The 17,438-nt window shown below is 41.0% G+C and overlaps 1 protein-coding gene across 2 annotated transcripts in view; it reads right to left on the minus strand.

The window, feature by feature from the left end:
- The window catches only part of LOC113008303 (nuclear receptor ROR-alpha A-like), a 175,795-nt gene that overhangs the window by 61,958 nt on the left and 96,399 nt on the right, over window positions 1-17,438 (minus strand). Inside the window, exon 2 of one of the 2 annotated variants that reach the window (XM_026145671.2) lies at window positions 11,887-11,919. In XM_026145671.2, coding sequence (XP_026001456.2) covers window positions 11,887-11,919 — 33 coding nt within the window. Of the gene's footprint in view, window positions 1-1,350; window positions 1,634-11,886; window positions 11,920-17,438 lie in introns of those variants that run through there. The other variant, XM_026145747.2, reaches the window with a different exon arrangement.

The following is a 17,438-nucleotide window of genomic DNA, read 5'->3' on the forward strand; positions in this document are numbered from 1 at the left end:
AATGCAACAAAAACAACCCTGTAATATGTCAAATGAGACCGGAGCGTGCCACACGTCTGTGATCATGTGATCAACCCCAGGGCAGATCATTGTTTTGAGACCTTATTGCTAACTCACTCACTCTCTCTCTCTCTCACGCATCCACACACACACACACACACACACACACACAGAAACTGAAAAATAATATCTTATAGCAATAATCAATAACACCAACAGCATTTTTCCAGCTTCTGATCAGTACCATGGACAACAACTGCAGTCAGAGGTCAGGCAAATGGACACATTTAACATAAGTTTATGCTACAAGCTCACAATGAATCGACTACTCAGCTACAGATTGAGCCTTGCTATTGTAACCTGAAGACAAGTGTAAAGTCTGTAAGCATGGAACAAATGAGAGAAGCCCATGAACCACAGGTCCTCACAGGCTGAGTGGACAGGGGATTGTACCAAACAAGCACATTCATTCATAGAGTTACTCAATCAATAACTGTTTCCACTGGACTAATTTCTATATAAATCAACCACACACAAGTCCACACATACATACGACTGCATATTTTCAACATATAAGTCGGAACAGCCTTTCAGTTCTTGACAAAAACACAAAGGAAATACAAGCAGTGGATTTCCCAGCATGCTCATCAGCCGTCCAAATGTTTCAGAATGTATACTGCATACATAAACTTGGGCTTTGGTCATGAGACAGAGCCACAAATGTAGTGGAGCTTTTTAACTCTGTCCCATTTTTATCTAACTGAGGAGAACGTGCACATTCAGCAAGTCTAAGTTGGTTTGGGGGGCTTTTATGCGCGACTGCCCAGGAACACACCGTCTTGTAGTCCGCCCCTGCCCACACCTCGATTTTCTTTTCCATTTCGATGTGGAGCAAAGAGCTCCACACACAAAAGCACATGACGAAACCTGGAGCAATGCCACAAGCTTTAAAAAAGAAATAGTTAATCCTCGTCCCCACAACTTTCATTTACACGGAGCGCATCTCAAGACCGTATCGTCAACTTTCACAGACACCCCGTCTGCTGTCCGCCTCATCCTCCACCTCCCATACTTTAAAGCCCCACTAACTTGACTCACATTTCCCAAAATAGCATTTCCACGATCAGTGAGGGTGTCGTGTTTCTGCGCTCCAACAGTTATCAGACACAACAACACATGTAGAGTAGCGCTGACAGCTCGGCGAGGATGAGCGCACACAAACCAGGGAAACCATACAAAACAAAAAGCAGAGTGGAGCTTCTCCGTGGACCAACAATCATGTTGAAGCGCTGAAAGAAAACTCTAAACCCAAAGTAAAATGACACACACACACACACCTTTTACACTCACCTTTCATGGCAGTAATGACAAAATACATAGTTATAATCCAGGCTCGTGGAGAAAACAGTAACACAGCTCCCTGTGTGAGACCAGCGGCAGCTCTATCAGCACTGTCATCCTCCGGCTGCTCGGCACAGCATGAGGATACATGTGACTGCAACGTCATCGTTCTGGCCCCGCCCCATCACTTACCTGCACCTCTTATTGACACAGCTGTCAGCCAATGAGAGGACACTTTTAAAACACCGTGAGCGCACAATCTCAAAATTATATAAAACCACACAACAACAAAAAAAACCCAACACAAAAATATGAACCACTGATGAGAAGGAACACAGAATGACACCAAAGAAACACAAAGTACCACAGAGGGACACAAAATCAACAAAATGACCAATCTGCAACATTCATGTCAGTCAACTTTTGGTGTTGTTCTTACATCATCATCATGATGTTTGTCCAGGATCAACATTGCAACTGACCAATCACATTGTATAAGCAGTTAGCATTAGCCAAGAAGTTAGCTAATGCTATGAAAAACTATTACTAGCAAAAGAACATGAGTAACCTAAATTTGGTTAATAGCAAACATAACTTGATAATACCTAATAATAATTATTTTTTAAACCCTGAAATGCTGAGCACTTGTTCCAGAAGAGCGTTTTACATAAACAAAGACATTTTTTTCTCCTTCTTCCACATTCCAAAGATATGGCATCGCAACAAGGTGAGAGGCCAGTTGCAATGTTGATCCTGGACAAACATTATGATGACGCATGAACAACACCAGCAATATCAGGTAGACCGTAGTCAGGCAGCCTAGTAGTGCTGTACCACCTGTGAGGTGCTGATCCAGCAAAGAAAAAATAAAATCTCAAGAAGAGATGCTTTTAAATGCCTCCAGTCATACTTTTAGAACAGTTTTTATTTGACCTTACCAGTTATTCGCTGGTAAAGTAATGGCATTATGGTCCTGATCAATATTATAATTATAATGTTGCAATCTAAGATACTAAACAGTAACGTCAGTGAGGTAATCCAGACTGATTCCAACGTCAACGATTCCAAAATTTGTTGCAGTACAAACATGCTTGTTAATGCTGTACAGTTGGACATTTAAACAGGAGAGTGTATGGAAACAAACACTCGAGAAACACTCTGCAGAAGGAAGCCATATTCTACACCGACTGTATTTTTAAGTCATTTTTGGTGTTGCATCATTCCCCTCCTCTCCACCTCACACACACAAATCAGCATGAACACAAAATTACTACAAAATGCAGCAGTCTCTTACACATAAATTAAATAAAATAAAAATAAGAACATTTTTTGGTTTCTTTTATTTATAGTTATGTATTTTCCTCCATTTGGCTTCCTGGTGAGGCAGAAGGTTTCATTTAGACGGGAAGTTTATCAGATCTCTTAAAAGCAACAGCTAAAATGAAATGGGGTTTCTCTTTCCTCTCAAACAGCCTCGACTCTAACTGAGACGTTGGAAAGTTTTCTTTGAGATGTCAACATAACCGTGGTGCATCATTTCTACCAATTTGTCAGCTGGAGATTAATGCTGCCAGTTTCACTTTTTACCACATGCCAAAGATGTTTGACTGGTTCTCTCTGTGACAATAAGTTATTAAACAGGCTTTCTCATTATTGTGCTATCTTTGCATTTTGGTCATTATAGCAGCGAGATGGCACTGCTATTGTTAGGTCAAATTGAAGAAAACAACATTCTTCACTATCACTGTGCCCCATAATTTAAAAAGAAAAAAAAAACTGTCATGTCGCAGGTCAATTAGTTCAGATAGTTTTTGGTAATGAAACCCTGGCATGAGATCTGCAGCGGTGCAGACACAGATACATCACAAAGAGACAAATGAGATGCACAATAATGCCTAAAAATAGCAAGATTATGTCAAATAAACACAAAACAACACCCAATCACAGTTTTGCATTTGAAACAAACAGACATAAAAAAAAAGGACTTAATTGTCCACAACCATGTGAAAAATGACATAATAGAGACAGGAAATAACACAAAGAAAAAACGTAAAAATAAAATAAGAAAATGACAATAAAGGCACAAAAGCCCTGAAAGTGATTAGCAGAAAAAATGGTGGAGTTCGTGTTCAGTTGGAGTTGGATTTAGAGTTGTATTGCTGTACTGAAAAAAAACAACACTTTTCCCTTTCAGGAGAGACGCAGAGGAATGTGACAAAGAAAAAAGCACACAGTCATGTGGTGTCGTGCTGCCGCCCTCCATCGCTGTGGTTGACAAAACAAACAGTTCAAAGAAACAAGAGGTAGGAGAGACATGAAAAGGAAGGAAGAGAGCACAATGCAAAGACAGACAGAACGAACAGCAAAAACTAAGCAAAGAGGAAGATAACAGAGGACGACGCAGCAAGAAACCGCTGAGAGACGCAGCTTCAGCAGAAATCTGTCAGCCAGTTACATCCAGGCCTCCAGCAGCACGAGTCTAAAGATATCCACCAAACCCGGGTTTGGAGTGCAGAGAACAAAGGACTAGCATGTCTTATATGGCAAAAACTGGTTCATAGATTACACACACATTCACAATAAAACTGACATGAATGTTGAGATTTTCTTAATTAAGTTATTGCTAGTTCTGCCTCACATTCACAAGATTTTCAAAAAATTTGATCTCCTGAGATTCAAACATTATGTTCTCAATTTCAAAATCTTAGGAGGTCTCTTAAGTTATCATGTTCACAGGTTTTCAGAAAACTAAAACCTCTAACCATCAAGTCTTCTAAATATCTTGTAAATCCTCGGATGAGTTAGAATCAGTTTTTCCTACGTTGTCTCAATCTCCAGTGATCACTAAGTGCTTAGAGCAGCTGGTCCTAGCACACTTCAAATCCTGTCTCCCCCCACCCTGGACCCCCACCAATTCACATACCGCCAGAACAGGAGCACAGAGGATGCAGTCTCCATCGCACTGCACTCTGTCCTCTCACACCTGGACAATAACAACACCTACGCCAGATGCTTTTTATAGACTTCAGTTCAGCATTCAATACAATCCACCCCTCACAACTCATCAGGAAACTGACAGACCTGGGCATCAGTTCCCTCATCTGCAAATGGTTACTGGACTTCCTGACCAACCGCCCCCAACATGTCCGGCTGGATAACCGCTGCTCATCTACAATCACAATGAACCGTGTACCACAAGGCTGTGTGATGAGCCCTTTCCTCTACTCCCTCTTCACCCACGACTGCAGACCTGCTGATGGTTCCAACACCATCATTAAGTTTGCAGATGACACCACGATGAGGCCGCCTACAGGGAGGAGGTGGATCGTCTGGCTGAGTGGTGCGACAGAAACAACCTGCTGCTTAACACCGAGAAGACCAAGGAGCTCATCATGGACTACAGGAGGAATGCTGACCCACATCCACCCATCCACATTAAGGGGACGGCTGTGGAGCGTGTGAGCAGCTTCAAGTTCCTGGGAGTTCACATCTCCGAGGATCTCACCTGGACGACCAACTGCTCCAAGCTGGTCAAGAAGGCTCACCAGCGCCTCTTCTTCTTGAGGACTCTGAGGAAGAACCACCTGTCCTCAGACATCCTGGTGAACTTCTATCACCGCACCATCGAGAGCATCCTGACCAACTGTATAACAGTCTGGTATGGGAACTGCTCTGCCTCGGACCGGAAGGCGTTGCAGAGGGTCGTGAAAACTGCCCAGCGCATCGCCGGAGCACCACTTCCTGCCATAAAAGACATCTACAGGAAGCGGTGTCTGAAAAGGGCTGGGAAAATCATCAAAGACCCCAGTCACCCATCACATGGACTCTTCACCCTCCTGCCCTCTGGGAGGCGCCACAGGAGCCTCCGGACTAAGACCACCAGGTACCGGAACAGCTTCTTCTCCACAGCTGTCAGACTCCTGAACTCTGCCTCCTGACATCTGACCCACGTTAAACTCATGGACTGAACATACACACACCCACAATGGACAACTGTACCCTCAAACACACAATAATAACATGGACTGAACCACCACTCACAACCACTAGCACTTTATATAGCCTCTGTAGAAACTATCTACACCCTCACTTATCTTAACTGCACTACTGTATAGCTCTGTGTAAACAATCATTCTGTACATTCGATAATCTTTAATCCTACAACTGTTTACAACTTGCATAGTTCCCATTTCTGTATAGCTGTATATCTCAGATTCTGTAAAGTTATTTATTTCATATTCTGTATAGTTTTTCATATTTATATCCTGTTCATAGCCTGTACATAGCTTGTACTCACTACAGCCTGTACATACTTATAGTTATAGAATATTCACAACATACTTCATACCGTGTACATTATAACATACCATAATAGACCCATTTCTGTAATATACTCACATATCTATATTATTGCTAATATATATTGTAATATATCTATATAACTAAAGCACTTCTGGATGGATGCAAACTGCATTTCGTTGCCTTGTACCTGTGCATGTGCAATGACAATAAAGTTGAATTCTAATTCTAATTCTAATTCTAATCATGTTCCCAAATATTGGCGACCATGCTACCCGCCCACTCGGCGGGGTGACAGCAAACCCATGTCAAGCACTTTAATGCCAAAGCAACAGGTTTGGATATAACCCTACAGAGATGTCGGGAACAGTTACAAACATTAACAGAGCATACAGTCTGATGCCAAGCAAGGAGATGAAGGGACAAGGAAAACAGTGTAAAAGATCTGTTTTTCCCATCGCATAAATATAGAAATGGAGTTTCTGAAATGCATCACCCTTGTAAAAGTTTATTAATTATTATCATTTTATTGTTATTATTAAAGGCTTGTTCAGATAATCAGATGCAGAATTGTCAAAAATAAGAACCTATTACTCCAATTAACTGTTATGAAAGGTCCACCTTCACTTTTAGCTTTGGATAACCACCAACAGTTTTCATCTTTATGGAGAAAAATTCATACTACAGCCAGATAATGAGCCAAAACAAACCTCAAAGATCTGAGAACTACTTGAAGACCAAAGACGACCAAGGAGTCCTGCTAGTCATAGACTTTCATACACAGTTACCCAACTTCAACACCACTGAACATTTAAGGGGGTACTAGAAAAAAAAAGCCATGCCTTTGAAGATATCACAAATAAGCTCTTTTGAACATTTTTAGGCAATGGATGGATTGTGTATCCAAAATTCTGCTCAGCACTTTTTTTCAAAGAAGTTCCTAAAGTCTTTAAAAGGAAGATTATTAAATTAAGCAACACAAGTTAAAAACCCAGAGTCCATATGAGAAACATACAAAACCAAACTAAGCAGAAGAGGATGAACTCAGATACATACACTGTTAGCATGGGAGGAAAAACAGATGAATGGCCATCAGACAATGGGAGAAACATACCTATTGACACACCCAGGGCACACTGTCCACAAATGAAAGCAATGAGGGAGGGACAGGCAATCACAAAGGAGGGAAAACAGACACCAATGGAGACAAGACAAAGGTGGAAACCATCAAGAGAGGAACCCATGAGCAAAGACATTTACCAAACCAAAACAGGACATGGGAATAATTACTAAGACATAGACCACACCAAAAATGGACCACCAAAGACTCCAATCTGGTCCGGTGGACAGCTCTGGAAAATATGAAGGACCTACCTTCATACTACTACATATGGTGAAAAACTGGCATCCCAGTGCCAGAAAAGTTTGCTGTTGCATATTGCAGAGAAGGGATAGTAGAGCAGTAAACTGGCAACCCGGTGCCAGTAATGTTTATTGTTGTTTTTTGCAAATAATAGATAGGATAGGTTGTAGAGAAGCTGGCAACCCGGTGCCAGAAAGGTTTGCTGCTACATTTTGATAATGAAGCATAGAGAAGAGAGGAGGTGGCATCCCAGTGGTTGAAAAACTTGCTTCTGCATTTTGTGAACAAGGGATAGAGAAGACAGCACCTGGCATCCCAGTGCCAAAAGTGTTGGTTCTGCACTTTGTGAAGCAGGCATTGAAAACAGTAAAACTGCCATCCCAGCGATGGAAAGGTTTGCTTCTCCACTTTGGCGAAGCAGGGATAGAAAACAGAAAAACTGGCTTCCTAGTGCCTATCCAAGATAAACAGCAATGGAGGGGCAGCAGAGCATGGAAGTAGTGACTGGTTTCCAGCAGCGCATGAAATTGTGGTAGGGGGCGGCTGCATGGAACAGTGATGGGATGCTTCTTTTTCTGTTACCAGAGCTTGTCTATGCTACATGGCGCTGGTGGGTGGGTCAAGCTGCAAGGCGCACAGCAGCTGCTGTTGGAAGTTTTATATTTGCTTCTGGTCAACTGACTTTTAGATATGTTAGTGTTAAGAAGCTACAAAGTTAGAACAACAATGAAAAAAAAATGCCTCTCTCTTTTAGTATCCGAGCTACAGTCCAGTCTTGATCCTCATCAGAAGAATACTTTTATGAGACCTTCCTGGAACATAGGAACGGCATGCTGTCTGAGTCAGCGTTGACATGTGTCGGCTTTTTGGGTAAAAGTCACTTTATATCTGGATGGAGTGAAGAGAGGAGTTCTGATGTACGGAAAGATGGATGTAGCCAACCGGATTGCCGAGCGGTGAGAAAAAGTGCTATGAGGTTCCCAAGGATGACCGGTGGAGTTTGGTCTCTCTGAAGCACCTGACATGTTGTTCAGAGAGTTTTGGTTTCTTGGATTGCCTGAAAGAGAATCCAATGAAATAAAGATAGAGAACCGGTAGGGGCATGTATAGAGGTTTGGTCCCTCTCCTAAAATTCAGATAAATTATCTCCAATATGTTCATAGGGATACATTGTTGGCGTGTCACAAATCTAGAGGATCATCATTTAGCCTGGAGAAATAGTTTGCTGCTTTATAAGAAAGCCCTCCGCAAAGCCAGAACATCTTACTATTCATCACTGATTGAAGAAAATAAGAACAACCCTAGGTTTCTCTTCAGCACTGTAGCCAGGCTGACAAAAAGTCAGAGCTCTTTTGAGCCAACCATCCCTTTAACGTTAACTAGTAATGACTTCATGAACTTCTTCACAAATAAAATTTTTATCATTAGAGAAAAAATTACCAATAATCATCCCACAGATGTAATATTATCTACAGCTACTCTTAGTACCATTGATATTAAGTTAGACTCTTTTTCTCCAATTGATCTTTCTGAGTTAACTTCAATAATTACTTCCTCCAAACCATCAACGTGTCTTTTAGACCCCATTCCTACAAAACTGCTCAAAGAAGTCCTGCCATTAATTAATTCTTCGATCTTAAATATGATCAACCTATCTCTAATAATCGGCTATGTACCACAGGCCTTCAAGCTGGCTGTAGTTAAACCTTTACTCAAAAAGCCATCTCTAGACCCAGCAGTCTTAGCTAATTATAGGCCAATCTCCAACCTTCCTTTCATATCAAAAATCCTTGAAAGAGTAGTTGTCAAACAGCTAACAGATCATCTGCAGAGGAATGGTTTATTTGAAGAGTTTCAGTCAGGTTTCAGAGCTCAGCACAGCACAGAAACAGCTTTAGTGAAGGTTACAAATGATCTTCTTATGGCCTCTGACAGTGGACTCATCTCTGTGCTTGTCCTGCTAGACCTCAGTGCAGCGTTCGATACTGTTGATCATAATATCCTATTAGAGCGATTAGAACATGCTGTAGGTATTACAGGTACTGCACTGCAGTGGTTTGTATCATATCTATCTAATAGACTCCAATTCGTGCATGTAAATGGAGAGTCCTCTTCACACACTGAGGTTAATTATGGAGTTCCACAGGGTTCAGTGCTAGGACCAATTCTGTTTACATTATACATGCTTCCCTTAGGCAGCATCATTAGAAGACATAGCATACATTTTCACTGCTATGCAGATGACACCCAGCTCTATCTGTCCATGAAGCCAGATAACACACACCAATTAGTTAAACTGCAGGAATGTCTTAAAGACATAAAGACCTGGATGGCCGCTAACTTTCTGCTTCTTAATTCAGATAAAACTGAGGTTATTGTACTCGGCCCTGAAAATCTTAGAAATATGGTATCTAATCAGATTCTTACTCTGGATGGCATTACCTTGGCCTCCAGTAACGCGGTGAGGAACCTTGGAGTCATTTTTGACCAGGACATGTCCTTCAATGCACATATTAAACAAATATGTAAGACTGCTTTCTTCCATTTGCGCAACATCTCTAAAATTAGAAATATCCTGTCTCAGAGTGACGCTGAAAAACTAGTTCATGCATTTATTACTTCCAGGCTGGACTACTGTAATTCATTATTATCAGGATGTCCAAAAAACTCACTGAAAAGCCTTCAGCTAATCCAAAATGCTGCAGCAAGAGTCCTGACAGGGACTAGAAAGAGAGAGCATATTTCTCCTGTTTTGGCTTCCCTTCATTGGCTTCCTGTTAAATCCAGAATTGAATTCAAAATCCTGCTCCTCACATACAAGGTCTTAAATAATCAGGCCCCATCTTATCTTAATGACCTTGTAGTACCATATCACCCTATTAGAGCGCTCCGCTCTCGCTCTGCAGGCCTACTTGTTGTTCCTAGAGTATTTAAAAGTAGAATGGGAGGGAGAGCCTTCAGTTTTCAGGCCCCTCTTCTGTGGAACCAGCTTCCAGTTTGGATTCGGGAGACAGACACTATCTCTACTTTTAAGATTAGGCTTAAAACTTTCCTTTTTTCTAAAGCATATAGTTAGGGCTGGACCAGGTGACCCTGAATCCTCCCTTTGTTATGCTGCAATAGATGTAGGCTGCCGGGGGATTCCCATGATGCATTGAGTTTTTCCTTTCCAGTCACCTTTCTCACTCACTATGTATTAATAGACCTCTCTGCATTGAATCATATCTGTTATTAACCTCTGTCTCTCTTCCACAGCATGTCTTTATCCTGTCTTCCTTCTCTCACCCCAACCGGTCGCAGCAGATGGCCGCCCCTCCCTGAGCCTGGTTCTGCCGGAGGTTTCTTCCTGTTAAAAGGGAGTTTTTCCTTCCCACTGTCGCCAAAGTGCTTGCTCATAGGGGGTCATATGATTGTTGGGTTTTTCTCTGTATCTATGAAGCGCCTTGAGGCGACTTTTGTTGTGATTTGGCGCTATATAAATAAAATTGAATTGAATTGAATTGAATTGAATTGTTGAGTTAAACTTCATTTCCACTGACAGAAAGGGGAGTTCCACAGTTGCATGTTGAAATATCCATGAGCGAGATGCTCCATGTATAAATGGGTAAATGTGGCTTGTAACGTAGAAGTGCTGTAGGCACTCAGTGGTGAAAAGTACCACAACAGTCCGTTCCATCTAATCATTCAGCTAAGACCAATCTTCAAACTCCTACAGAATATCAGTGCCTGAGGAAACTATTTTGGATAGCACTCTGATCGTTGTAGGATTTCCCTTTTTCAAGCACGAACCACTTACACAGTTCGAAATAACAACCTGAACCTATGAGTAAGTCTCACAAAGCACCTACCTTTAGGTCATAGCTTATAGGAACTTTACAAAATGCCTCCAGTTGACCTGCAGCAATATCCCCTCTAACACAGCAGTGTGGTGTTTAAGTGTCTCTCCTCCTCTCATGTTGTCTCAGCAAATCTGTGCAGTGACAGAGAACCTCCCTCATAAAATAAAGCTAAAGATATATTTACAGGGCACCTCACCCACCATCCCACTCAGCTTCATAAAACAAATCCCAACTGAGCTGTTGAGCATCAGTGAAAACGATTAAGCTTCCTGAAAACAGCCATGCTGAGTAAATATCAGAGTGCTGTAGGCGAGAGTGTCTCCTGCCAGCAGAGAGAGGAAACTGAGGTGCAGCAGGAGTTTCATTCTTCCTCCAAATTGGCAGAACACGGGAATGATTTATGCTTGGAAAAGCCGCTCAGCCGATGTCGGAGCTCTCCACCTCCCCTCATCAGGCCCAGTCAGTAGATTCACAGCAGCATGTTAGGAGCTGTTTGGGCAGCGCCTGGAGGATCAGCGTTCCTCCCTCCGACAGTCCCACGCACAGACGACTGCAGGAGGATCTCACATTCATTATCCAGCCTTATCAGCTCTAATGAGAGAGACTCCACTCTAGCAGAAGTCCCCTGTCACATATTTGTCCTCATCTATCCTTCACTCTCACAGTGCTTGCATGTTTTACAGTAAAAACTGCTTATAATGTTGTGGGGGAAACACGTTCAGTGTTCCACAGTGAATGGAAACTTCATTAAAAACTCATCGAGTGAATCGACTTAGACCACCTACCCTCAGAATCTTAGTTCAGGGGACAGCGGCCAGATTGCAAACAAAGGAAATCTATTCATGCAAAAATTTTGATAGTCTTTTGGCCCTCATGCTTTGGATTTAGTTTTACATTTGCTGTCTTGTTCTTACTGATTAGTCTCACCTATTCTTCAACACTCTCCAGTGTGCCTAAAAACGAGGAGCATTCATGTTATTAATACAACTTCTAGATAAAACAGTTTTACCAACCAATACACAGTGATGCAAAAACAGAACTCACATGAGTGTGTCTTCTTCACAGCTGCCGACAAACCTGAAAGACACAACAGAGATAAAGTGTTGCTTTTCCCCTTTTTTCAAATGAACAGATCCAGATTTTCCAATCTCATGTTTTTGTCTCTGGTGGTTTTTGCATTGGAGTCTGTGTTGTGCACAGCATTGTGGTAGCTATTGTTGCTAATGAAAGTAGAATGAGAGACTATTAGCTCACTGTCGATGCAAGAGCAAGTGTAAGTATCTCATCTTGTGGATTTTTGCTGGGAATTTTTGTTCTTCCCATAGACGTCACTCCACAGAATGTTAGAGAGAACAGAGTGTGTTTGGGAAAGTTTCATACTTTGCCAATAAAATGAAAAAACAAACCCAAATCAAATGTTTACCTCCTATAGTTTCCCAAAGCTGAAATACACATCCACATTTATGAAGCTGATGTGACAGATCCACCATCCCCTACAGATCACTTCTGCGGGAGTCTGTCTACGGCGGTGGCTTTCCTACAACTTGTTGTACATTTCTGTACAATACTGACTTATTAACCATGACACTATAACCTGAAAGCATATCCTATACCTTTACTATTCTGGCTTTAACTGTTCCACCGAAGCCTGAACTCATTCACCACCCTGCTGTGTCCGGTCACGTTAACTTTGTATTTACTTTTTAGTTAGAATGAATTTAGGCTGATCTAGGAACTGAATTTTTATCTCAGTAAGAATATAGGTTCATTTTTTTTTAAATGTGAGTAAACCCAAAGTTTGATGGTGGTCCACAATTTTTCCCCTCCCTAACTGCATTGTCAGCCCTTCAACCATGAGGTAATTGACAGTCTATAAATTTGTTTATAATTACATCTGCTGCTGCCATGGAGGTTTGAGGCTCACAAAGAACAGTGAACACCCATAACAACCAAGAAAGAAATGGCCTTTGAGTTTCCACAGGCATTTCAGTGTGTCATCAAACATAAAGTGAGGCTCATTATTTTGGGGTAAATGTGGACACTCAGCAGCAGAATGATGCAAAGCTGCAACAGCTCTTCATACTCTAGCTTCCTCCAGAGGGCTGTGGGAGCGACGGGGTGGTGGTTGGAGACGCTCTGGGGCCACAGTGACTCGACCCTCTGATAGGCTCGCGTTGCCCATCTGGACGAGGTCACTGCAGTGACTGTGTCGTGTGTGTACGTGTGTGTACACTAGTGTGTATGTGTATATCAGTAGTGACAGGAAAGGGTTGAGGTGGATTTACGACATTTTTAGAATATTCAGCCTAGATTACAAAATGTTTGTGAGAGCTTAAATAATTTTATTATAATAATTTACAAAGGTAACCTGCTTTTTTAAGATGTTTTTTCTTTTAACACTTTAAAGTTGAACTGAACCAGTACTTCTTCTTCTTTACACTGAAGATAGTTCTTAATGACATTGGCTGGGTGTTTGGGGTGGTTGTCCAGAATACATTTGGGGCCAATAAACAATCACTTATATTTCTGAAAGCGTTCTTTGTTTACAGCATTTTTCACACCTGCCTAAAACTTTTGCACAATACTGTATTTTTTATATATATATATATCTGCTTGGAAACCAGCCTTTTTTCTGTTGATCAAACTGTAATTATTTAAAATTGTTTCACCTTCACAATGTGTGAGTTTCTCAGGACTGTCTTCTAAAACAAATAGTGTCAGGCTAGAGGAAGTCAGGGTGGATGGATGGCTCAGTAAAACAACTTCTATGACAGATGAAATCATAGTGTAAACTGTGCTTTTCTTGAGTTTTCCTGTGTATGTGTTGATCCATCATAACACAAAGACGTGAAACACTTGGTGTGGCTGGGTTCATCATGGCGGAGGGAAAAAGCATTGTGGTGGTTCTCTGAGCATTTGTGCTGCAAGTAAATGTTTAAAATCAAACTTCAAAATTATAGGTACAAATGTGTGTGTGCTATGCATATTTTTTCATTCAGCGCAGGAACAGTTCACCTCTAATGTCAAGTCCTCCCATCAGCCATCTGGTCGTCTACCATCACACATGCACACAACACAACAGGACAGTCAATCACTGTCCAGCACAGCCTGTGGAGGTGTGCACACAGCCCTGACTCTCCTTGTTCAGTCCTTGCAGTCACCTAAGGGCGTATAAAGAAGCCTTTAAAACCATGTAGATGTTTGGTTTTGGTTTTTCAGATTTTATGTTCTGGACAAAGTTCAAACAGCAGGTTTTTATACCAGATACGTCTGTTTCTGCTATCTTTGTTTTTTTCGGGGGGAATGCACCCATGGTTTACACAAACCTTTCTTCAGACAGACAATAATACTGTTGTAAAGCTGAAAAACTAATGGGGCTGAGGAAAAACAGTCATTCTGAAGCAGGAGTATCTCAGGGATTTAAGAGCAGTGGACAATGTCATTACTCCGTCCTGTTCACATTTATTTTCATGAACACTGGAAGAAAAAGTGCCGCTACCATCTTCAGCAATGAGATATCAGTTTTAAATTGTTGTTTTACCTCCAGCTACTTCCTGAAGGGCAAAAATGATGCTGTGGTGTTAAAGTGGGAAATAGTGTCTTTGTGATTGAGACTGACAGCAGTTTGTCCTTAATCTACCAGAGAACAGTTTAAAATAAAGAGTGCAACAACCTTGACAGCTTATTAAAAGCGAAAGGAGAAAACTGACTCCTTTTAGAGAGAAGTCACCTTTCCACATCCAGCCGTGGGGAAATTCAGAGTATTCAGATTGGTTCTTTACAAGCAAAATTTACACCCGGACGTCTGTATTGTCATTTAACTTGCCTCCTGTTTGTTTGAGATTGTGGTGAAACTCTGGTGGCTTTGTGTGCATCAGAGCATAGACTGTATATAAAAATGAATGTAGTTACCATAGTGACAACCATTGATAGCTGACATTTTTAAACAGTTTTTCCTGAGCACTCACGGTCCTCCTGCCACATTCCCAACTGCCACTCAGACTCCACCGTCTCTCCGCTTGTCTGAACGTATCCAACCAATCTTAAAATATTTCATTGAGAGAATTAACCATATTCATTCAACTCCATTATCGTGGATGTTTTACAGTAAGATCCTTTTAACCCCCACCTAGCATAAGTAGAGTTCGGCTTATTTAGCTTTATTCATTTTTTTTTTTTTACAGTGATTACTAACATTGGAACAACAGAAAAGCTGCATTTTCAGAAAATTACAAGGCCGTATGTACTCTTTATACTGGATGCCTAAGATTTACATGAATATTTCTGGTGTTCAAAATATTTTTCAGACTCACCTATTCTTAATGTTCACAGCAACCACATAATTTAACATTTATTTTTGGGGACGGGCTCAAACTTTTTTTGTATGCAAAACAACAGCTTTGACAAATTAATCACTGCATTTCACAATGCATTGTGAACACAGTGTGAACTGGTTAAAATAGGCTCTGGGACTGAAAATACAATCATATGGAAACACTAAAAGAATACTGTGTTACCTCAGGCACACATCCAGACCCTGCTCCTGGTTCGTCGGCTCTCTGAAAGGATTTCAGAGTCCACGGATGTAGTCCCAACTCTGCCAACGTGAGCCCAAACTGCCCCACTAACCTCCTGAAAAGATTCAGTTCCTGGATCAAACCATAAAATTCTCCCTGCTGCTTTTTGAGGGCAAATCTTTCACAAGAACACAAAGCTTTCAGTGTGTATATACATTACATGACAAGTTCACATCTGAAAAATGTGAAATTTTTCACATTGTTTTTTCACACTGTGTGTGGAGGCCTGTACTCCAGATGAGCATTAGGAGGGTAAAAGGCTTCGTTTTTGTTTCTGGGTCAAATTTTTCACTACTCTTCAAAAGCCGTTGTTTTGACTTTATGGCAGAAAGTGTGTACAATGAGCTACTTTATGTACCCCTCTGTGCACCCAAACATTAGTAGCCATGGGGACCATTGGCATTTCAAACAGACTCACTACATGTGACGGGAAGGTTTATAACCCAACTTCTGACTTAAATACTTCTAAATCCTGTCTCAGTTAGGATTGGACAGGAGTGTGGACACATTTAGTGGTTGATAGGGTACCTGGGTTGTCGACCCACAGTTTTCAGTTTTACATTATTATTGAACTTTGATTTTCATATTATTTATCAATTCTGTTCTTTTGGTTTCTGTCTGTGCTCCATAGTTGCTCGTTCTCCCCCGTCTGCTGTCTCCCCTTGTCAAGTCTAATTACCGATTACTTCCCCAAAAAGTAATCCCGTTACTTTACTGATTACTTATTTTCAAAAGTAATTAATTACTTAGTTACTTAGTTACTTTTTAAAAAAATTATTTACAACCTGAATAGGTGATAAAGCAATGGCTCTTTCAGCCCAATTCTACTTTTTCTGCATAATCCATCATACAAAATGTAATCAAATGGAAAAGTCTCTTTTTAAAACTTGTTTTATTAGTTTTAATCTTTTAACTTTATGCATCAAGCAAAAATTTAATTATATGCAACATTCTCTGACTGGAAGAAATTTGTTTAACATTTAAACTTATTTTCTGCACATTCCAGCACATAAAAAATATATATATATTTTGTGTTTACACTCACTCTTTCAAATAGATGCAAGTAAAACACAGCAGAAAATAAATAACATCAAAGACTAGCAGTCCTGTTGCTCTATTTTCACCTGTAAAGCAGGAGTTGGGTAGGCAGAGGTTTACCCTGGTGCAGGTGTGCCGCAGCGGTCGGTGGAAGAATCCGCGAGTTTCTCTGTGAGTTTCCCATTACGTGGTAGCTACTCGGTGCTTGCTTGGAAGTTTAGGGGGTTTTTTTCGCTGTAAAAAGAAGTTTTCTTCCCACTAATGTTTTTGTCACTTTTTATGGAATCAAACTCAAAGTAAGGTCAGTACTTCCACGCTTTAAACGCTGCACACTCATACTCTCTCCCGCACTCGATATATGATCCATTGTTGATCTGCACACAGCTGTTGTCACGAACGTCGCACTCGCTTATGTCACTGTCATGAGATGTTCTCGCAAAAAATTCACGGTTTTAGTAACGCAGTAACGCAGCGTTCCTACGGGAAAGTAACGGTAATCTAATTACAGTTTTTGCAATAGTAATCCCTTACTTTACTCGTTACCTGAAAAAGTAATCAGATTACAGTAACAAGTTACAAGTAACGCGTTACTGCCCATCTCTGCTCATGAGTAGTTCCCAAACTGCTCATTGTCAGTTTGATCTTAAAGACATTATTTATTCTAGGTTAAGCCCTAGAATAATGTGGTTCTCAAACAACAGTAGCATCAGTATACAGTGATGTACACGAGTTTGCTCCTGATGGCGGCTGATAACACTCACAACTAAAGTTTACATCCTCTCCATCCAATCTGCTTCCTATCAGATTAGTCAGAACCAATGCTGTGGTATTACTGAGCAAACCTGAATGTGCACAAAGTCATGTACGCAGCAAGGGAAAAAAGAAAAGAAAAGAAAAGAGAAAGGCGAGGAAATGTGAAAACAAATGATTCAGATGATTTCATTGATCATCAAACCCTGGCCTGGAACACAACTTGATTTA

Source organism: Astatotilapia calliptera, chromosome 1 (genome assembly GCF_964374335.1).
Source record: "Astatotilapia calliptera chromosome 1, fAstCal68.1, whole genome shotgun sequence".
Classification (NCBI taxonomy): Eukaryota; Metazoa; Chordata; class Actinopteri; order Cichliformes; family Cichlidae; genus Astatotilapia; species Astatotilapia calliptera.